General features: G+C 49.4%; 1 protein-coding gene across 1 annotated transcript; it reads left to right on the top strand.

Annotated features, from left to right (window-relative positions):
- Positions 1–233: 233 nt before the first annotated feature.
- ASAH2 (N-acylsphingosine amidohydrolase 2) lies at positions 234–16,433 on the top strand. Its single transcript, XM_066324518.1, has 20 exons — positions 234–504; positions 1,932–2,031; positions 3,107–3,256; positions 4,294–4,470; positions 4,805–4,932; positions 5,339–5,416; positions 5,858–5,978; positions 6,666–6,791; positions 7,108–7,194; positions 8,745–8,849; positions 8,952–9,033; positions 9,476–9,591; positions 10,610–10,704; positions 11,553–11,592; positions 12,322–12,417; positions 12,907–13,002; positions 13,582–13,731; positions 14,477–14,536; positions 15,076–15,164; positions 16,029–16,433. Exons 1-20 carry the CDS (start codon positions 392–394, stop codon positions 16,213–16,215), a joined length of 2,196 nt encoding a protein of 731 aa, XP_066180615.1. The 5' UTR covers positions 234–391; the 3' UTR covers positions 16,216–16,433.
- Positions 16,434–23,232: the final 6,799 nt, after the last annotated feature.

Raw genomic sequence — 23,232 nt, forward strand, 5'->3', positions numbered from 1 at the left:
TGATGTTTATTATATGATGACAGCATTATCATGAGCTTCAGCATCTCCTTCAGCTGCTCAGAGAACACAGCACCTGGTGGAATAGTGTGGGGTTTATTCCCAGATCTCTTCAGAAGGGTGAGCGGAGTGTCCTGGGAGACACAGATTCAGGAATTTGGGTGCTCTCCCTGTCCTGTCAGGCCTGGTGTCAGGGAGTGATTGCTGCCAGCAGGAGACACATTTTTGCTGTCTTAAGCTGAGAAATAAATCTCCGCTTCCCATCTGTGCTGCTGCGTGAGGCTGGTGCGGGGGGCACAAACAGCCCTTGAGGGTGGGATGTGAGCTCTGGGCGGGATGTGCCCCTCACTGGGATGTCCCACGGGCTCCTTTCTGCCCCCACAGTGCCCCCAGCATGCGTGGCAAGAGGTCCAGGTGCTCCTTCTCCCGGCTGGAGGTGATCCTGATCGTGTGCCTGGCGCTGATGATCGCCCTGACCGTGGTGCTGCTGGTCCTGCACTTCCTCGCCACCAACACCGATGGCAAGTGGAGCTCCCCCAGCCCCTCTGCCCCAGGGGAGGACTGACATTAAAGTGCGACAGGTGGAGGTCTCCAGGCCACTGCTGAGCTGTCAGCACCACCTCTGCACGTGGTCCTTCCACCCAGGCACGGGAGCAGCTCTCTGGGCATGGGTGAAGAGCCCTGGGGTGGGCTGCAGGGATCCATCCCTTCCTTCCCTCCTTCCTTCCCTCTCTCTGCCTGCTGCAGAGGATCCTGAGAGCCCCTCACTCCTGGGGTTTGACCAAGAGGTTTTACAGCCCCACCACAGCCCAGTGATGCCTCCCAGCCCATCCCCAGGCACAGAGCATGAGCTGGACTCAATGTAAATGGGACCTTCCAGCTTCTGGATTTCGGTCTCAGATAGGATGTAGTTCACATTTGGGACTCAAAACTTCATGTTTCCAGGCTATAACAGGTCAGAGTTTTGCGGAGTTTTGATTCTCCTCTGTATCAGAGCTCGAGGTAGGGGAGGAGGAGGAGGAAGGGTAGTTCTAAGGGGGTGTCATTTCAAATGACAGAAATGGCCTCAGTCTGTGGCCAGTGTGAGTGTTTCCCTTCTCCTGTGTTCCAAGTGACAGCCCAGGAAAGGCCAGGCTGGGAAGATGCAGCATCCCCTGATCCCAAAGCCCTGCCTTGGGCAGCAGCAGCTGCCTGGGGAGGGCTGTGGGAACAGAGCAAGCACACAGAAATATTCCGTATTTTCCCACAGTGTTATCTCAGCCTCCAGTGATTTGTGGCTCTGGGATTTCCTGAGATGCAGATAACATTTCTGATTGATTACAATTTGATGGCTTTTCTCCCACTGGTTTGTCCATCGTGGAAGGATTTCTGCACCTTCCTGGTGGCTGGGATGAGACATGATCTCCTTTGGGAGACCTTTTCCTCACCATTTGCCTGGGAATCACTGCTCAGAACTGCTTTTCCCGTCTCTGACCTTCAGCTGGCTCTGCTGTGGGTTTTGGGGGAGGACCAGGGCACCAGCACTGGACAGAGGATGTGTTGGATGTGCCCTTCTCTCTTCCCTAGCTGCTGACACACCATCCCTTTGTTCCTACCACCGCTGAGCTGAATTGTCTGTGTGAAACAGAACTTGGGTCTGCTTCCTGCATGGTCCTGGTGGGCTTGGAGGGTTTAACTGGGAGTGCTGGGCTTTTTCCCCCTGGCTGTGCATCACCCCCCATTTGACACAGTGCAGTGACCCCTCTGGAGAGCTCCCTGAGTGATTCCTCATGCCTGCTCCACCCTTTGGCATCCCAGAGACCTCCCGAGCCTGAGCACACTGGCAGCCCCCTGGAAATCCACCCAGAGCACTCAGCCAGAGCCCTTGGGGCTCTTTTGTCCCTGATTCTTCTCACTTGTGTGTCCACTGATCTGCCAGTTGTTGCTCTTCCAGATTCCAACAACAACGACAACAACAATGTAGTAGAAGAAGCAAAGTACTTGGTGGGTGTTGGCAGAGCTGACTGCACCGGGCCTGTGGCACAAGTCCCCCTGGTGAGTTGGGGGAATTCCTCGTGGGGCTGGTGAAATACTGATTTTTCATCCTTTGTGAGTATTTTTTTCTCAGGATTTCTGGATTGGAGCCTCTGCCTTGCCAAATATGCGTCGCCTTCAAACATAAGCTGAAATGTCTTTCAGGCTTGGAGCAACGTGGGCTGGTGGGAGGTGTCCCTGCCCATGGCAGGGGGTTGGGAGGAGAGGGGCTTTCAGGCCTCTTCGAAGCCCAACCATTCCATGATTGTTGGAACTGTGGGGCGTTGGAGCCCTGGTCACTGAGAATTTCAGACTCTCTGTGCTGACAGGCACTGACCCCCAAGAGAACACTGCACTTGACCTGAGGCCTTGGGGGAGGCTTCCAGAACTGAGTGACAACACTGGGATTGTGGGTGTGGAGTTTGAATAGAAGTGTGTGATATCACAGGATGGAAAATTAGAGTTTAAAGTTTTAGAATACAGTACAATATATTAAAAGCAAGATGGAGGTTTTAGGGCAGAGGCTGAGTCCTTCTTTTTCACCTCCTTTTTCATAGGCCTGGGTGGTGTTTTGTAGTTGGGTAGAAAAGTCCACATTGTGGGCGTCGTGGGTGGTCGGTTATTGGGTTAAAAGTAAAAATAATCTAGGTGTCATTTCTTAATTGGACAGTTTATCCTTAAAGGCCTTGGAGAGAGAGAGAGACAGGGCTCCATTTTTGGTTTGTTAGCTAGAAGTGCTGTAGAACTCACAGCTTGTGAGACTGTAATACAGATTTATATTTTTAAAAATATTAATTCTTATTATTTATAGATGTAATAAGAAATAATAAACATATAAAAATATAAATAGAACTTATAGCTGTAATAAGAATAAATAAACATCTGAGTCTGAACATGAAATACTGTCCTGAGCATTTAATCCCTGCCCTGGCCAAAGAAGATAAAACACAACAGTGGGGCAAGATGGAGCTGCAGCTCAGAGTTGCTGAACGAGTCCCCTGACCCCTGGGGCAAATCTGCTCAGGGAAATGCATCCAGAGGAATAAGTGGCTCAGTGTCCGTGCTGGAGATTCGTGACTTGTCTCCTCTCTTGCAGATGGGCTATGCCAACCCCGAGCAGGTGGGCGGGGGGCTGCTGTCCCGCCTCTACAGCCGAGCCTTCATCGTGGCCGACCCCGAGGGCTCCTCACGGGTCGTGTTCGTCAGCATTGACATTGGAATGGTGTCCCAGAGGGTCAGGCTGGAGGTACAAGGGTCGGGCTGGGTGGTTGTTCCCCTGGGGATTTTCTCTGCTGGACCCCTCAGCAAAGGAGGCTGGCTTTGGCTCACTCTTGTCTCAGCGGAAAAATTGCCGGGAGAAATTTTGAATGGCAAATGCGTTATCATGGTGCCTCTAATGCAGCAGAGGAATGAGGGAAATGGGGAGGAGCTGTGGATCATTCTGGGATTCACTTCAGGTTGGATGTAAAGGTCTTTTTATACCAGATATTCCTGTTTTGAGGCTCTTGGCAAGCCAACAGCTAGAATCTCCTTGTTGTGGTGGGCAGAAAGAGAAGAGCGAGGAGAGGGGTGGATGGTTGAGGTGTTTTTGCAAGAGTTGGGCACAAACCCCTGCAGCCTTCGGGCAGAAGGGGTTTTTAGGAGCACCCCATTCCCCTCATGTTATAAATAACGAGTCCAATCTCATAAAAGAATGACGATTTATCGATAAAATTTTGCGAATTAGAATTTTATGGGAAAAAAGCGCCAAACACAATTGGACAGCACGGATCCCAGGATCGATGCTGGGTGAACCTCAGATCCAACAGCGTGCCGTATCCTCCCCGTTCACAAATTCTGCGCACACACAGTCCATTTTTTACAGTTTTTCTTGCTCGAGGCAAAAGTTGCCTCACCCCATTGTCCACTCTGTTGGTGTTTCAAATTCATATTTCTTTTCTTTCCCTCTGCTGATCTGGTGAATGGTTTTTCGGGCAGTGTTGGGGCTCCTGATTAGATTTATGGGAACTTGGCATTCACATGCCCGCCAGTCCCATGTAGATCAGATCCAATCAGGCGATGATCATCGGGTCATTGCCAATCCCATCTCCGGAGAGGACCCATCTCCTGGTGGGGACTCCTTTTATTTTGCAGATGAACGGCTCTCCTATTCCTGGAAGCGACTTGTAGTCGCACCACACTTTTATTTCAAGGAGGCGGAGGCATTTGATACAGTATATATTTTTATACGGGATATCTATCTAAAAAGAAGGAATTAACTCCCCAATCCTCACGGCACCTCAGGTGCTGCAGCGGCTGCGGAGCAAATACGGCGAGCTGTACCGGCAGGACAACGTCATCCTCAGCGGCACCCACACGCACTCGGGGCCTGGCGGGTACTTCCAGCACACCCTCTTCTGGATCACCAGCAAAGGGCTGGTCGGGCCAGCCCTCAACTCCATCGTCAATGGCATCGTGAAGGTCAGTGTCACCCGGCACAGCCGTGGCCACGGTGTTTGGGGTGGCACCTCCATCCCCGCAAAGCGCGCTTTGAGGTGGGCTCGTGTTTGCCCGAAAAAGCGGGAGGTTGGAGGACTTCCTTCAGAGGCAGCTTGAATGCTTTCCTTCAGAGGTAGTTGTTGGTTTAAAAATGCTATCGTGATTTTCTAGAATTTTAGATGAGTTTAGGAAAAAAACCCCAAACAGAGAAGCACCCCCAAATCCCAAGGAAAGGTTGGGGATGGAAAGAAAGTTTTTCCAGATAACTTCCCATGTGCCTTACAGACTGATAGTCCCTTACCTTGCTGCTTTGCAGAGCATAGATATTGCCCATGAGAACATGAAGAAAGGAAGGCTCTTTATAAACAGAGGCACAGTAGAAAACAGCCAGATCAACCGGAGCCCTTTCTCCTACCTCGCCAACCCGGAGTCCGAGCGGAACAGGTAAAATTTCCCCAGGCAGGAGAAAAAAAACTAACTGCTTGAAAAGGGCTTGAAAAGCTGTAGTTGTGCTCTCCAGGCATGAGGAATTGGTCAAGGATGTGGCCTCGTGCTTTATGTAACAAATGAAAGGTCAGAGGGCATTAAAGTGCCATCCTTGGTGCATGAATCTGTGTTATCTCCATTGCCTGGAGGAGCAGTGACAGTGACAGTGACAGCGACAGCCACAGCTCTTCCCTTCCCAGCTGGTATCAGATGTGTCTCTCAGGCCTCCCTGTGTGCTGGTAGTACCTGGAATGACCTTTTCACATCCTTGTTCAGCCAAGTGGGGATTTAACCTGCCAGAGCAATGCAGAGCATGACCACAGCCCTGACTCTGGTGGGATTTCCCTGCTCTGTTCCCATGCAGGTATTCCTCCAACACGGATAAAGAAATGCTGCTGCTGAAGATGGTGGATGAGGACGGACACGAGCTAGGCCTTATCAGGTAGTGACCATCAGAGCAGCCGGGTTTTCTCCATACCCTCATTACTCTTTGTAAGGATGGAGGTGTCCCATTTCCCCGCCTTTTTTACATGGGTTACTCCTCCTTGTTCCTTTGAATATAAAAATCCCGGCAAAACATAATTCTCTGGGTTACTGCAAGAGTCACTTCAGGCCTGAAGGAGCTCTTGGTGGCCCTGATAATGTCAGTGACAAATTCCTGTGTCCACTCAAGGCCTGGATTGTTACAGCCATGAGCCTCTGTGGTTAGGAAGGGAGAGAGAGGATGGGAATCCTGTGCCCCTGCTAATCCATCCCTAAGCACCACCAGTCTCTGAGTGTATTCTCCCAAAGAAAACCCCCACAAATACACAAGACTGAACAGGCCAATCCAAGTGAACTGAAGGGGTGAGCAGAGCATTTTCTCTGTGTGGCCCCTCCTCAGCTGGTTTGCCGTGCACCCGGTGAGCATGAACAACTCCAACCACCTGGTGAACAGCGACAACGTGGGCTACGCCTCCTACCTCTTCGAGCAGGAGAAGAACAAAGGAATGCTCCCTGGAGAGGTGGGAGTGCCCGAGGGAATGGGTGAAACAGGGCTGGGGTGAGGTGGGACAGCAAGGAAAACACAGAAACGCGTGGCTCGGGCAAATGTTTTGATTTATTCCCTTTTTCCCCTACAGAGGGGAAATTGGAAGGTGTCTTCTTGACTTTCCAAACCAGTGATCAGTGGCAGTCATCCAGACTTGAGGACTAACTCACATTTATGTTGATTAAAATCTGGGGAGGTTGTGGTTGCCCATCCCTGGGAGGGTTCAAGCCTTGAACAACCTGGAAAGCGTCCCTGCAGTCAGCTCCAATAGTTCTTCCCCTGTAAATCAGTCAGGGTGAATGCCTGGAAGGAAAAAAACAAATCCCATGCAAGGTGTTCCAATGACCTATAAACATCTGATCAGCAACATGAGAAGATGGCAACATGCTGAGAAGAACTGAGGTGGGAGGGGGGGAGGAGGAAACGCTGTCTGCACACCAAGGAGGCGTGAAGTTCTCCCTGAAATGGCATCGTGTGCATCCAGTTCTCCCCTGCTCTCTCTGCCCCACCCCTTGGGATGTGCCTAACCCCCTCATCCCAGTGCTCCCGGTGATTTACGGAATAAACCAGGGTCCTGCTCGGTGACCACAGCAGCTGCAGGGAGAGCTGGGCTGCGCAGCTTTCCCTGCAAGGCACTGCAATGCTCCTCTGGCCTTGGCAGGGCTCTTTTGTGGCCGCTTTTGCCTCGTCCAACCTGGGAGACGTGTCCCCCAACACGCGGGGCCCGTTCTGTGCCAACACGGGCGAGTCCTGTGACAACCCCCAGAGCAGCTGTCCCATCGGAGGGGTGAGTGTGACCCCCTGTCCCACCCTCTGCAGGGCCCTCTGCCCCACCCCTGTGCATGGGGAGGCCACTGAAAGTGAAAAAAAAAAACAACCCACCTCTTTTTGCTCTGGCCTGGATGCCTATTGCAGTAATTAACTGCGTTTTGTCCTTCACACACCCAATTTTCTGCTCATTCACCCCAAATCTACCTTGAGTGTGGTAACCCCGTGCCTAATTTTGATGTGGCCTGCAAGAAGCCCTCAGTTCTCACAGTGTGACAAGCACCTGGCCGTGCCAGCTGCTCTCCATAATCACTGATCACCAAATTTCCCAACAGGCTTCCATGTGCATGGCCAAGGGGCCTGGGAATGATATGTTTGAGAGCACCAGGATTATAGGGCAAAACATCTACCTGAAAGCAAAGGTAAGGGATATTCTGCTTTCTGAGTGTGTGTGAGTGCTGCTATGACAGGAATTCATGCTCATTGCAGCAACTCGATGAGCCTTGTGGATCCCTTCCCTCTGGATATTCCGTCTTCTACCTTCTGTCTTCCATCTTCCATCTTCCCTATTCTATCTATCTTGTACCTGTTTTTGGTGAGTGTTTGTTGACTCCAATTAGACTCTAAAGTTCCTTGGTTTTGTTTTTAATGGGAAAATGAGCTCTGCAACCAGCTGGTGATGTCTCTGTCCATCAGAATCAGAGCCTGGAATTTGTTGGGCAGTGTAGGAGATCTTCATGGTAGTGAAAAATTTCCTGAGGTACAACACATCTTGTTAGAAACCTGAATTTAGGCTGGACAACACATACTTTTATTTGGATTTATTTGGATCATTGGAGGTGTTGTCATTTGAAAGGGTAGATTTGGGGCTTTGATCTCAGTATTCCTCACTGGGACATAGTGAGGATGTCCCCTCTTACCCTCTCTCCCTCCCTCCCATTCATCTCAAAGGCATCACGATGGGAAAAATCCTCCTGGAAGAACTCAGAGACACCACCACTAAACTTGTGGGCCACTTTGGCATCACATTCCCAAACTGACACAAATGTGAGGTAAAACGTTTGCCTTAAGCCCCCACAGAGAATGCTCCCCTTGCTCTGCTCAGCCCTGCACTTCCTCAGCCCTAAGGGCTCCTTTTGTCACCTGTGGGCGCTGAAGCCACCCAGGGTTGAGCTTGCTGCTTCCCCCCCCGTGGGACGTGAGAGCAGTGAGTGCAAGGAGAGCTTCTGGCAGCATTTCAGGGACAGCAGCTTGTAGGAACTGGAGCGTGTCCAGCAGAGGAGGAAGAGCAGGAGGCTTGATGGTGGCTTTCGCTTTAATCACTGTTCCAGAGGCTGTGCCCTGAAGTCACTCCAGGCTGATCCTGCCTCTGTCCCCAGTCCAGGAGTCCTGCTGTGTGCACCAAACACAGAGGAAAAACACTGCTGCTGTCTTTGACACCTCAGACTCCTAGCCTTCAAAGGCTGTGCCCTCAGTTCCTTCCAGGAGCGTCACTAAACCTGCATAACTTCTGGCAACCTTTCCCACGGACCAACCTGAGGCTAGAAAACCATTCCCTGCAGGGCTGAGGGTGTGTGGTGAATACCTTCAGCTGTCAGGGGTGCAGTAAATACACAGCAGAGGCCCAGCACTTTGAGGCAGTGAGTAGAGCAAAACGCTTCTTTCCCACAGAAAACATTTTTCTGCTTGGTCTAGGATGTGAGAAATGCCCAGAGGTGGCAACCAGCAGAAGGAAGTTGCCATCCTGCTGAAACAGCTTTTCAGCTGTTTCAGCTGTAAAAGAGAAGTGTCCTCCCTCCCTGAGACAGGGAGAGCTTGCAGGGTGACAGAAACAGAGGGACTTGGGGACACAGATGTGCATCAGTGCCTGGAAGAGGCCTGGGGAAATGATCCACAGGGCTGTTCCTCAGCACAGCTGGGCTTCTGACCACCTGTCCCTCAAGGATTTCTTTCCACCTCGTGTGTCCCTTAGGAGCTGTATGAAAAAGCCTCCCAGGAGGTGACGGGACCCCTGAGCTCAGCCCACCAGTGGGTGAACATGACCAGCGTGTCCGTGGAGATCAATACCACACACACGGTGAGAGCAGCAGGGAATGCCCTATTCCCGCAGCAGCACCTGTGCCACAACGAGGGCAATGTTCTTCTCTCTTCTCCCTTCCCTTCCCCTCTTCTGATTTAGGTTAAAACCTGCAAACCAGCCCTGGGGCACAGCTTTGCTGCAGGGACTATTGACGGAGTGGGGGCTTTCAACTTCACCCAAGGTAATTTGGGGGCAGATCCCAAAGTGGCTTTGTAGGAACAGGGAGGGCACGGGGCAGCCCCCAGAGGGACTGAAACCCCCAGGGTCACTTCACAGCATCCAAAGGGATGGCTTTTAGGAAGGTGGAGGGAACCGCCTCGCAGGTTTGTCTGCATCCCTTTGGGAAAAGGGTATGGCCATGCCCTGGGGGAAGGAGAGCAAGGGGATGGGATGGGGAATAGGGAGAAGAAAGAGCTGGTTTGGGACTCTCCTGCTCATTTGAAGGCTGCCAGGATGGGGCTGAGCTGGGCTGGAGCTCAAGCTCTTCAAACCACCCCAGGAAAGGGAGGTGGTCAGAGCCCACTGAGAAATATCCCAGCCCTGTGAGCTGGGAGCAGGGAGTGTGTGTCTGAGAGCTGCTGGGCCAGCTGAGGAACAGCGTTTGAAGATGTTTCCCCCTCCAGGCTCAGTAGAAGGGGACCCATTTTGGGATCAGATCCGGGACCAGCTGCTGGGAGAGCCGTCGAACGAAACCAAAGCCTGCCACAGCCCCAAGCCCATCCTCTTCAGCACGGGAGAGGTGAGGACACACCCGTGTGTGCCCTGGGCAGTGCAGGGAGCACTGGGCTGGGCTGGGAGCACAGATCCCAGCCCCTCACGGGTTTGTCAGGGCCATGTCTGTGATGTCTGGTGGAGAACAAGGAGGGAGCACAGGCTGCATGGGCTCTGCAGAGCTGCTGTCCCAGGGACCCCAGCCCATCCCCATGCTCAGCACTTTCTGAGCTCTCCCCAAATCCTGCTTTACGACTCCAAGTGGAAATCGCTGCTCCTTTTCCCACCTGGTGCTCCCTTGGCACTGAGGCAAATGGGCTGCTGCAGAGGGATCATGTCCAGGCTTCTTCAGAGCACTTAGAGGAGGCCATCTGGATAAGGAAAGTCATTGTTATTCCTTTCACCAGCCTCCTTAAAAGCTTCCCTGCTGTCACTCTGTGTTCAATCAGCTCCTCACCTCAGCTCTCCCCAAAAGAGGCCCCAGCCTCCTCCTCCATGCAGGATGGTGTAACTGAGAGTAAATCACACTTTATTCTTATGGCTTTAGCATGTTTTAGGGATGCCCTGGCAGGCCTCCTGCTTCTTGACGTGCTTCACCAAGTTTTGTCATCCATGTTTTGCCCCCTGCAAATTGCTTCTCAGAAAAAAAACCCTTTTTTGGCTCGCTGGAGTGGGATTTTTCATCTCCTCATCAATCCCAAATCTATTCTTCTTCCATGCAGGTGAGGGGTTTCTAGTGCTACCCTGACCTTCTTTACCCACTTTGCCTAAATCTGCCCCTCTGGCACCACCTTGTTTAGGGTTTATTTTGCCTTACCCATGGTATTTACTTGTGCCTTGTGTGACTCTTACAGTCAGACATCATCTGAAGGTAGGACACCTTCTCACGTGTTTCACAAGTAACTTTAATTTATAAATAAATTCACAAAATAAATTACTTTATCTTTCTCGCTGATGGCTGTAGGATGGAAAACACCTCAGCTTTTCTTTTTTTCCCCTTCCCTGCCAAACTAGAGTATTTATGTGCACTTTTTCATGCCCCTTAGATGACCTGGCCCCACCCTTGGCACCCGGACATCGTGGACGTGCAGATCGCTGCCATTGGATCCCTGGCAATCGTCGCTGTTCCTGGGGAGTTCACGTGTGTATTCCTTGGGTCTTGCTCTATTTACTGCAGCCAGATTTCATCCAAACCTCCTGGAACAGTTCTGCCTGCAGGTAGAAAGGGGGGTAGGCTCAGAATTGTCCCCAAACTCACCCTGAGAAGGACTGAGATGCACAGGCTTCCTGAGTAATTTTGGTTGTAACAAAATGCAGTTCCAAGGAAACCAAAGGGATTTCTTGACTTTGATTCTGTTTTTGGCACCACAAACGCCATAATGAAGAATTGCACTGACTGTTGGAGGTGCAATGATGCAAATTTAATTAGGATAATGGTTTATCTCTAGTATCTTTATTTCTACCCTGCCCTGGGGTTCTTCCAGCCCCTCCCTGGCCGTGGTGATGGGTGTGAAATCTTTTGAGGTGTTTTGGTTGAACTTGTGTATAGAGGCTTTAAGGGATGATGGGCAGTGCTGAAGCTGCTGTGGGAATTTCTGGTGAGTGTTACAAGTCCAGCCAGCAATTCCTGCCTTAGATCCCTGCTCTCCACAACTCCAGGGGGGTTTGGGCTCTGCTGCCAGGGAACAGGGACAGGACAAGGGCAAACGGCCTCAGGCTGGGCCAGGGGAGGCTCAGCTTGGCCAGCAGCAGGAATTTCTCCATGGAAAGGGTGCTGAGGCCTTGGCAGGGGCTGCCCAGGGAGCTTTGGAGTGCCCATGGCTGGAGGTGTCCAAGGCAGGGCTGGAGGTGGCACTCAGTGCTCCGGGCTGGGGACAAGGTGGGCACGGGGCACAGCTGGGACTCCGTGGGCTGGGAGGGGTTTTCCAGCCTCAGGGATCCTGGGATTCCATGATTCTGGAGCCTGACTTTGTTCCCTCCATGCCCTAGGACCATGTCTGGACGCAGGCTCCGGGAAGCTGTTAAAAGTGTGAGTTGCAGCACGTCTGGAACTTCTCTTCTCTTGAGCCTCCTGGTTTTCCCTCCTCCCCTCCCAGCTGGGCTCACAGGGCTTGTGTCCCACAGATGTTTCCTTCTCCCATTTTCTTCAGACGGATTTTCCATCTGCTTCTTGACAGGCAGGAGAAATGAATATCCTCCCCTAAACACCAACTGATTGGGTTTCCATCCATTAAGCCAATTCCACAGAGACCCAGGCAGAACTGATGCCAACATGAGTTTGGCTCTGGGATGGAGGGGTTCAGCTCCTTAATACCTACCAGGATTTTGCAACATGAGAACAACTGGGGGAAAAAAAAAAAAAAAAAAAAAAAAAAAGAGAAGAAGAAGAAAAAAGGCAAAAGCATTTTTTCTATTTGATCAACACATTCTGGCTGCAGCCTAAATAAAATCCCAATCCCAGATGCCTTCTCCACAATTCACTGGGCCTTTCTCACGTTTAAATCCCTGATATTTTAGGAGTAAACAGACATCAGCTTCCAAAAAACCCCCCTAGATTTACTGGAATGTGAGGTCATTTGTCCTCTTTTTCTCTGGGGAGTGAATATATAATAATGCCAATATATAATAATGCCAACTACCATAACAATAATACAATATTGATATGATAATAATAATACCGACATATAGATGTATATAACAACGTATAGTCGTGCATTAAGCGGTTGTTTCAAGGTAAGGGTTCTATTTTCTTCCCTAGGAATTTGATTCCCATGGGACACAAGGGATGAACGTTGTGATTGCAGGTCTGTGCAATGTCTACACCCACTATATCACCACCTATGAGGAATACCAGGTGAATGTTAAAATTGGGGATTGAATCTGTCTAACTGAGCTCAGCTTTTGGCCCCAGGGGCTAAGAATTCACACGGAATGATGTGTGTTTGGAGTTCTTTTCCTTTGCCACAAAAATGGGCAGGGAGAACTGGGAGGGAATGTTGGAAGAACTGGGGTTGGAAGAATCCCACCCCAAAAAAGTTGCAGGGGGAGGCAAGTTGCATCATAAGCCTTTAAAAGAGGGTAAAAACTGTGATAATTGGAAGAGCAACGAGGGTAAAGACTGTGCTAACAGGAAGAGCAAAGAGGCCCTCCCTGTTTGCAACAGGTTGGAGAATGAAGAGTAGCCTGAAATTACAGCAGAAATACTTTGGCAAGTTGTTGGGGCTGTCTCCTTATCAGAAAGGGGGTAAAAAACCCCACTGCTGATCTTGAGCTGGGTGGAATGGAATGTACAAACCACTCAGGAGCCTTCCCAACCCTCCTCTCCCAAATTTCCCCTTTCCAGGTTCAACGGTATGAGGCTGCCTCTACTATTTACGGCCCACACACCCTTTCTGCTTACATCCAGCTGTACAGGGGCCTGGCCAAGGCTATTGCTCTGGTAAGCAGCATTTCCTACCTGCCACGGGCTGCTGGGGACATCTAAATCCTCTCAGTGGTGGTGGCTGTTCCTCACTGAGGCCACCCGACTGCTGCCCTCTCTCTTCAGAATCCACCTTGAGAAACACTCCATGGTGTGAAAAGAGTCCCTGTGATGGGGGTCTGACACCACTCGAGAAATTCTGGGAGTTTTGCAGCTCAAAGTGTAGGAAATCAGTACCCCCAGCTTTTCAGCTGCTGCTTTTCTACCAAAAGGAAAAAGAAAAATCTGCAGCATTTTTGGTGTACCTGGCGGTGCCCATTATCACTGTGACCATGTGGACAGGCAGGAGCCGTGGGCAGGAATACCCCGGGTTATCCTGAGGCTGGATTTAGGGGAGCCCAGCAAGAGGGCAGCAGGTGTCCTGCAGAGATTGCTCCAGCAGGCAGAGCACAGATGGAGACCCTCTGCTTTGCTTTCCCGCGCGCTTTATTATTCCTGCAGTCTGTGCGAGCAGAGGCTGGGAGGCAGGGCCATGGTTCCTCAGGGAATCCTGGCTGCCCATGTGGATGTTTAAGGAGCACATCTTCCCTCTCCCAGAATGCCACTCAGGAGCTGCCCCGTGGCCCAGAGCCCCCACTTTTCAATGTAACCAGCTTGACCCTGCTGCCTCTTCTCAGCGCCGAGAACGCGCCGTCCGGCAAAACCTTTGGGGATGTGCTGGAAGAAGTGAGACCAGAGTATCGAGAGGTGAGAGCTTCAGGGACTCCCTAAAAGCTGTTTGAGAAATTGCCTTTAAATTCTTGCCCCTCAGCCCACAAGTGTATGAGTTGTGGTGCCCTCAGACCAAACAGGTTGAGAAGGCAGGGACAGAGCATTTCCATGCCTATGCCACTGTACTGAATGGGAATAAAATGGATGAATAAAGGGGAAAATTAGGGCCCTTCATTCAGCACGAAGCAGATTTCCCCTTCTGCCTCAAAACAAAATAGCAGTTGATTAAGTAGGCAAATATTGTACAGTGATTTTTTACAAGCAGCAATCAGGTCACCTTTGATGCCTCTGCTGTGGAATGTAAATGAAATGAAATCAAAATGTCAGAAAGGGTTCTCTTTTCAATGCTCACCATTTAGATGAGATGTTCAGTGCAAGGGCTTTCACCTCACTGCTGTCTCCTTACTCCCTGCAGTAAAGCAGGGAGGCATTGTGAAAAATCCCCTAATTTCCTCCCTTTTTTTATGGGCAGTGGTGGAGCTTATCCAGCAAGCAGGACAATTGGAATGGCAAGGCCCAGAGCAGCAGTTCAAAGCATCAGTTGTCCACTGCTGTTGCAACAAGCTAAATTATAAATAATTTAAAACAACAGCAACAACAAACTAAGCACAATAAAACACCACAAAAACCAACCCACCCCTTAAATACATCAAATGGCCTGTTGAAAAGATTCTTTTAATGTGTTGCTTAGCCTTTAATACAAATCTCAATCTCTCCCCAGAGAGAAGTTGCTGAAGTGACTTTTGTAGGAGCAAACCCCAGGAACTCTGCAGAGAACGCGGTAAATGTGATGGAATGGTGCTGGAATCGGGGTGTTTGGGATTAATGGGTATTTGGGTAAGATTTTTTCCTTGCTGGGAGACCAGAGGGAAGTGTGTGCTTTGGGAATTAACACCACCAGAAAGCTTTTAGGGCAACAAAGTGAATTTGGGATTTTTATGATCTCTTTATATTACTGGAGTTAAACCTTATTATGTGTTAGATCTGGTTGGTATCCAGGGCAAACCTGGTCTCTAATTTCCATCCTACCACCCTGCTGCTTCATTTAAACGAAACAAAGGAAATTGGAAAAGCACTTAATACATTTCATCGCTCAACTTGCACAGACATTGTCATTGCCCATTCTCTTCCTATAGCTTAGTTTTTGCATCATTTATCAGTTTAAATCTGTGCTTTGGCAGTAAAATATAACACTTTGCCAATAATCCCCACATTTGCCAGTAAAGCATGAGGAAGCACCGTCCCTATCCAGTTTAAAGTGCCACAGGAGGTGGGGACTGTACCTTCAGCGTCTGCCAAACTGTGGTGTTTTTATTCCAGACTGAGCATAACTTCCTGACGGTGGAGAGATACTCCGACATTTCCAGCAGCTGGCACGTGGTGCTGAACGACGCTTCCTGGGACACCAGGTGGGTGCCCTGAGCAATTCCCCTTGTCCCACAGAATCCAGGGAATCATCCCAGTCTGACCTGAAGTGCTTCATTCCACAGCTCCCAACCCCAGCTTAGTCCTGGCCCTGCAGGTGCTGCTCTCCAGGGGAGGATCAGCTCAAGTTTGGGGAGGGCTAATTTGGCAAAACTGGTGGTCCCCTTGGCTCCAGAATCTGGAATGGAGGCCTGTAAATTTGGGAAAGGGAGGAGGAAGGGCAGGAATGACAGAAGGTTTGTGGTCCAGCTTGCTCCTTAGCCTGTATATCCATCCCTCTGGCACACCTTGGGGACGAACAAGATGCCAAAGAGAAAAACAAGAGACACTGACAGGGAAAACTGGCCAGATGTGCTGTGCAGCATAAACAGACAACAATTTTTAACAGTTTGGAAGAAAAAAATTTAAAAGTGGAGATGACAGCCTTCAGGAAAAATATCCACAAAGCAACAAGGCTGGTGACACCTTTCAGAGCTGTAGGTGAATCTTCATCAGCTTCCCAAGAAGGGCTCCCTCAGAGCCAGCTGAAAAATCCCTCATGTCCAGATGATGTGTGGGGTTTTGAGGCTGAGCATTCTCCGTAGAGTTTTAGGGCTGAGCAGAAAGGCTTTTGTAAAAGGAATCTGTAAAAGAAAATGGGCTTTTGATGCGGAAATGGGTGCCTGAACTCCTGAGCTCAACAATTATAGGCTTTGTTTGTGATTTAAGTGAATGTTCACTCTCTTGGTTTAGCTCTGCCCCTGCGCAGGGAGCACTTAAAATATGCTCACCTGGAGTGTCTTCATCTCACTGAGCTCCAACGAAATGCAGATTTCCTTGCTGACTCCAGTTTTGGGCCTGTTTGCCAGGTTTTACTGGAGCAAAGGATCGCGTGGCCAGAGCAATGTGACCATCGAGTGGCACATCCCGGCGGGCACCGAGCCGGGAGTGTACCGGCTCCGCTACTTCGGCCACTACAAGAAGCGGGTGCTCTTCCGCCTCCTCACCATCCCCTTTGAAGGCTCATCCTCAGCTTTTCAAATCACAGCTCCATAGCTGATCCCTCTCCATGAAGGAATGGGCACCGTCCTGATTTGGAGAGATAGGCCAGAGAAAGCCAGAGGCTGCTTTGGAATGGAGAATGTAAACCCCTTCCTTCAAAATTGTTATAGTTTTGAAATTAAGGGGCTCTCAGGCAAAGATATGGGAATAGGAATAACAGTTCTTTACTGGGAATATTAAAATAAAAAAGTAATAGTACAAAAAAGCAAACAAACAAAGCAAACACTGACAGAGTCAGAACACAGCCTGACACCCTGCTGTTGGTCAGGGTGTTGGGAGCAGTCCAATCCAGTCCTCCTGCAGTGGCAGATGTGGTTCTGGTGGAGCAATGATCCTGTAGAAGGGTGGAGTTTTCCTCTGAAGGTCCAGTGGTGCTGAGAGGGGTCTGGTCTCCCTCTGGGGATCCAGTGCAAACAGGCTGTGCTGGGGTTCTGAATCCCAGGTTTTATCCAGGTGGGAATGCTGGGCTCCTCCCCCTGGGTGGAGCATCTCCCAGTGGGATGATGGAATTGTCTCAGCCCTGCAGTGAGCCTGGCTGGCCCATGAACAGCAGATACCCCTGGAGGGAGGATGGGTGGTGGAGGAGACAAAGAGCACAGCCCCAGCTGGTTTGAACAGGGAAAGAGAAGACTTCCCCCCTCCCCTACAGAGTTATGAGGGATGGGTTATAGCAGACATAAAGAAAACACCACCCCGATGGTTTCAACAGATGGCAATAGAACACACACTTTTGGTTACATTTTGGTTGCATTGCAGCCCAAGACAGGCAGTGGATTTAGTATCTGGGCTATGCAGGGGTTGGACTTGGATGGTTCTTGTGGGTCTCCTCCAATTCTAGATGATTCCACGATGTTCCAGGAGGGGTGTTTAGTGGCTCTGGACATCACTGCTGCTCCTTGAGTGCTGCTGGTCATCCTTGGATGTGCAGAGCTTGACTTTCTGGAACGTTTTATCTTTTCCCTGCAGTTGAGTGTCCTCATGTGTCCTCAGTCAAGTGTTCCTGTCCTGGCCAGGCCTGCTTTCAGCTGATTCTTATTGTAATAATGATGAAACTTCTTCTTTAGCCATTAAACCTGTGCCCATGAATGGTGAATAGACTCTCCCAGAGGGAATTAGATGGAAATCAGTAAGAACTGAATTTATGAGTTAAAGCTGTGGATGAGGCAGCTCTGAACAGACCCCAGTCCTGCTTTGTTGGAGCATCAGGAAGGACTCAAGGCCAGCAGGCTTTGGCTGGGTGAAGGGCCACCCAGAGTCACCTACAGGTGGGTCACCAGAAGGGTTTGTGGTCCCTCTCCAATCCACACAAGTGTTCATCCAAGCACAGGATGAAGATAACATTGCAGGGCACAAGGACAGTGCTCAAACATGTTGGCTGAAAGGGTTTCACCACAAAAAAGGAAGGTAGAGGATCTTCCCAGGAAGGTTTCAGAGCTACCTGGACAAAGCCATGAGCAGCCTGAGCCAGTGTTGGTGGCAGGTCCCTCCCGAGCTGCCACCCACTAGCACTGCCATGGGCTGCCATAAGTGGGGACAGCTCCGCAGTCCCTAAATCTCTCCTGCCCTCTCTAAGTGGTAGAACCAGGGCCCACAGGGAGAAAAAAACATATTTCAGGGCTGGATTTAGGATTCTTGTAGGGCCTGACAGCTAAACAACTGTAAATGTTTAATAAGCTCAAATAATGTGTACCAATTTGGTATGCAATCTCCTTAATTCTTCAGAGAATCATCAATCAGATAATTTTGCCTCTCTTTAAAATCAGTAGGAGAGGATGAATTATTCATTTCCAACCAGCTGCAATCAGTCTCAGAGATCCCCATCCAGAAGAGCTCAAAGCAGTCGCAATATTGAGTCAGGAAAAAGAGAGAGCTTTGAAAGAGCATCACTGGGAATCAAATCCCTGGGGATGCTCCTGATGTCCTGTCCTATTAACTCCCCCAGCCACCTCACTAACACTGGGTTTTGGGGTTTTTTTTTCTAGTAGGACATGTTTAGGACATGTAGGACATGTTTAAGCAAGCCAAGCTGAATGGCACAATAAAAGATTTACCATCTAAACCATGAACATCAGACCCCAAAAGTGAGTTTTTAGGAAGCATGGGAGAGGAAGTGTTGAAAGGCAGATTTAGGATATCTGGAGAGTCCCTCATGCCCCAGCACAGGTCCCCTAGTGAAACACCTCGTGTTTATTTGGCTGTCACCAGCGGGCAGGATTTGGAAGTTTAGGGGGAATTTTTTGGGGGGCGTGGGGATCTTCATCATATTTTGTGTGTAGAAAATTCTCCGGGAGAGAAGCCCTTGGTTTTATTTGCTCTGTAACAGCATCGTGGCTGCTGGCAGACAGCGACCAGCAGCCCTTCCCTGCACGCTTTTTTGGGGATGCTGTGCCTGGATCCAGCAGCCACTAGGTGCCAGTGCTGTTTTACACGAGAACGAACTCGAGCCAAAGCCTAGGAAAAAAAAGAATTTTTCAGGAATTTGGGCACCTCGCCAGCTGTTAAATATAGCACTCACTACTCCTCACAGTTGCTCGTCCCTCTCCCGGGCTGCTGTCCCTCGACGTGGAGCCATTTGTGCCCTGCTACGTGCTCGGGAGAAGGGCAGAATTCCTCCGTTGGTTTATTTTTGTTGGCGTGGGATATAAAGTGCCACGAACTCGGGAAACTTGTGTCGGCAGGCTGAGCTCCTGTGCGTGGCTGGAGCACACCACAGCCTCTTGCACAGCCCGTCCCTTCCCAAATCACCGGCACTCTCAGGAGATGGAATTTGGGATCCCAGGTGTTGGGGGACAGGGGAAAATCCTGCCTTCAGTGCAGGATTTGGGATCTGTTGGATCCTGTGGTTGTCTGGGGCTCTTTCCAGCATCCCACAGAGGGTATTTGTGCACAGCCTATCTGCAGCTCTCTGGTTTTTAATGTCTCCACAGCCAGGGTTTGGATACATGGGGGCTGAGGACCAAGGAATGTCACTCTTCCAATGTTTATTCCTTAAGCAATCCCAAGTCTGGATGGGCACAATCCTGTGGATAGCTGGAGCCAGGCCAAGACAACTTTCTGAGCATGGAGGGGAGTTCGAGGTGTCCCACCCCGAGCATCCCCAAAGGACAGGAATTGGTGGGCAGGGGCTGTCCAAGCACCCACCAGCACTTACAAAAGGACAGCTGAGGACTGGATTTTTATCCAAGTCTGAGATTTTGGAGGACACAACAAAGAAGAAGAAAGGAACATCCATCCCATCAGAGCACCACAAACAGCACCCAGGGCCAGGCTGACCCGCAGCCAGTGACCAGCAGGGACTGGTGACCCCTGACTGGGATGTCAGCTTCAAAGGTCATTTGTGTTAGGGTTTTTTTTTTTTTTTTTTTTTGTTGTTGTTGTTGTTGTTGTTGTTGTTGTTGTTGTTGTTGTTGTTGTTGTTGTTGTTTGGTTTTTTTGTGTTTTTTTTTTTTTTTTCCCCAAAAAGGAGAATATATGAGGGACCCATGAGATGAGATGAAATGGAGAGAGATTTAGCTGAGAAAAGGGAGCCATGCAAGTTCCAAGGTAAAGCAGATCCCTTTGAAAGCCACATTATCCCATGGACTGAGGGGTTTCATGGGACATGAGAGTTTCCCTGTGGGATGTTCCAGGGTCCAGCCAGCTCCAAGCACAGAGTTGTGTCATCCTCAGAAATCTTTTATTCTTACTCTGCACCTCAGATGAGAGACCCTGTGTTGTACAGACCTCCAGGAAATTGCTGGCTGGAAGAAGGGAGATGGAAAATGCAGTTTTTGTACCCCCTGCCTTGCCAGCAGCCAAAGATGAGCCATCTGCTGATTTTTTTGGACATAGATCTCATTACTTACACCTTAAACTTGTCTTAGACTTGCTGGTGGAGGGTGGATATGGTTTTTTGGCCTTGCCTTGCTCTCCACTGGGAACCCACATCTCTACAAATAGGAAATAATGTTTTCTTTAAGTTGGGCTGTGGGTTTGAGATTCCTTGGAAAATCACCCTTGCTCTCCAAAACTGACCAGCCAGCTGCTGCTGAGCAAAGGGGGGAATCTCAGTTGTGACAGGGGGGAAACATTACAGCACCACAGCAAATTCTCCACTGCCCTGGTTTCAGAGGAAATGAAAGCAGGACATTGGGAAAAGCTAATGAGGGAAAACTACAGAGCTGGCAGAGCTGCTGGAGCCCGGAGTACAGCTGACCTCTTTGGAAGAACAAAGTCAAGCTATTTTGGCAAAATCTCTTTTGGAGTGGCAGGGAGGCCTTGGCCTGTGTTATCAGCAGCAAGGTACCAGAGCTTCCCCCATTTCTTGGGCTCTCTGGATTTCTTGGATCTCTCTGGAAAGGTGCAAACTCAGCAGCCGTCATCTCAGGAATTGCTGTTTCTCAGTCATTTAACTCTGATGGAGCAGGGAACTTCTCAGTCATTTAACTATGATGGAACTTCCAAGGAGCAGGGCCTCATCTTAAAAGAGATTTATGTGTCAGTGACCTGGCAACAGGCTCTTCTCAAGGTGGGGCAAATCCTTCACAGCCCTAAATGATGGATCTCCCCATTTACCCCTTATTTTTGGCATAGTGCTGTCTCACTATCGATACAACCCCCAAAAAGTCTCCACTGGGATCGGGTAAGGAACAATCACCACTGTAATAAATTCACAGCAAACCCAGCTCCTGTAGCAATGACAGGTACTGACCAAAGAGGTGCTGAGAAAAGAGGCCAGGAACCCCTTGATTTTTCACTTGGAAGTGCAGAAGTACAGAACTGCTGATTTTCTGCTGTGTATGCTTGGTGAGGGTCACCAAAGTGCATATGGAACACGCTCCTGAACAGCTTGTGACCCTGCCAGGGTGACCTGGGATCGATCCCTCCGGAGCAAAGTGTGCTCCTGTTTACCACAGATGTATAAAGGGACTGAGGCGTGTGTTTAAAAAGTTTTAATGATATTTCAAAGTCCAGTGAATGTCCTCAGATTACTCGAAAATCACAGGGTTGCTTCACAGAATTTAGTCCCGGTTCTAATTTGTGTAACGGATGATTGAGATGCCATTTCCCCCTTCATTCCCTTTAAACATACACGATTGTCCTCCAGTCAATGGAAATTGTGATTTTACTACACTTCACAGTGCTAAAACTCTATACAAACCTTGTACTACTCGTACAAAAATAAGTGCTTCATGCACACGTTTTTAATACTGCTTCTTGCCCTTTGCTTTGACATCTTTCTGAACTTATATAAATAGCTGAAAAAGCAGACTAAACTTACTGAACAGGGAAAGAGAGAAACACTTCCTGCCAACGGTTTGAGAGACTCTCCTGGCTATGTTCCTCGTTGGCAAACACCACTTAAAGACAGATACACAACACAAAAAAAAAAAAAAAAAAAAAAAAAAAAGCCACAAAATCCGTAACACTCTCGGTTATTTGGCCCTCTGTGACCAGGTTTGTCCTTTGCTGCAAAGCCAAACGTGGCCAGCAGCAGCCACAGAGGGCTTGTAATACCTTTAGGGTCACCCTAATGAGCTACTTTATAAATAGGAGGGGGTCTAATGGAACCTCAGACTGTACAGCTTATGGGGTTTGTTCCATTCCACGGGAAACTGAGTCAGAAGAGGAAAGAAACACTTGGTTCCTGTAGCCACCACCTTGTCACAGACCCTCGTACTTTGCACAGCTTGGGGAATGCACAGGAAAAGCTCCCCTTGGAATGGCTTCTACTCTGCCACATCCACAGCACCTAAATCAGGTGAAAAATCTGGGGCCAGATCTTCTGGGTGCCATCAACCCAATCATAAATTCTTCCTCCCAAAGGGGTTTTTTTTTGGTCCTAGAGTGAATAAGTTCAACTTTTATTAATGTGCATCACTAGGTAGGATTTGTGATATAGGATTAAAGTGTAGTTATCCGGCTGTAGTTATCCAGCACTAGATTTCTCCTATATCTCCATAGCATCATTATTCCTGCCTAGATCCCATGGCAAAAATAAATGGATAATGCCCCTGCTGTACACCAAAGGATGCTCCCAGCATCCCCAAAGGGTTCAAACACAACACCAACTCTGGTGCTCTCCAAATGAAGAGGTGCCTTTACTGTTGGTGTGAACCCTCTTCCACTAGATTAATTTTTGCTGGAATCAGAGCAGGCAGCAGCCTTAATTTGACACGTAAAGCCAGGCAGGGCTCTTTCCAACCCGGGAAAATGTTCTTTGGATATCATTTTATTCCTGTCGAGGTGCCTGCTATTACTGGGCCATGGCTGCGAGCTCTCGTGCTCTAATTAAGTAGAGAATTTGCCTTAATGAATAGCACTTTTCTGCTCCTCAGGCTTAAAAGTTTCCCTATTTTTCAGAGAATGTGCCATTCGATGGGAAGCGCACAAAAATACACCGGTATTTGCTGAATTTTTGGATATGGCTGGGAGGGGGCAAAGTAAGAGGGAAAACTCTGCTGAATTCTTGTGCCCTGCTTTAAAAATAAAATTAGCATGGAAACCTATTAAAAATTAGCCTCTTGGGCTGAGCAAAAATATTTACGATAAATTAGTTTTTGCCTTGGCAAAGAAGAATTTCAAAGAGCCTTGAGATGCCTGGTGCTGGTGGCAGGGGGGATCAGGGGCAGGGAGAGGCAAAGCCCTGTGGCCAAGGGGCACCTCTGCTCTGCCTGGCCTGGGAAACTTTGGGCTGGATGCAGGAGAATTCCTGGTGCATGGAGGGGTTTGATGGGCTACTCCATCCTTCCCCAGTCCCGGTCGCAATATTCATGGGACCAATTGTTTTCAGCACAGGTTGTTGCTTGTAAACACACACACACACACACACACACACACACACACACACACACACTAGGTGTATAAATATATATACACAAATAAAAAGATATATATACACCTGAGAACCTCTCATTTCCTGGGCTGAGCTTTTGCTCTCTAGTGTGAAAACATGATTTGGCACGATTTTTTTTTTTCTTTAATTTCTCCTTCCCCCCCCCCCCCCCCCCCCCCCCCGCCTTAACCTCCCGT

The sequence above is a fragment of the Sylvia atricapilla genome, chromosome 8 (genome assembly GCF_009819655.1).
Source record: "Sylvia atricapilla isolate bSylAtr1 chromosome 8, bSylAtr1.pri, whole genome shotgun sequence".
NCBI classification, from domain to species: Eukaryota; Metazoa; Chordata; class Aves; order Passeriformes; family Sylviidae; genus Sylvia; species Sylvia atricapilla.

Coding starts and splice junctions, on each gene's coding strand:
- ASAH2 (XM_066324518.1), top strand. CDS start 392: ATGCGTGGCAAGAGGTCCAGGTGCTCCTTCTCCCGGCTGGAGGTGATC. Junction 9,034..9,475: donor GGCTTTCAACTTCACCCAAG/GTAATTTGGGGG, acceptor TTCCCCCTCCAG/GCTCAGTAGAAGGGGACCCA. Junction 13,732..14,476: donor TGAGACCAGAGTATCGAGAG/GTGAGAGCTTCA, acceptor ATCTCTCCCCAG/AGAGAAGTTGCTGAAGTGAC.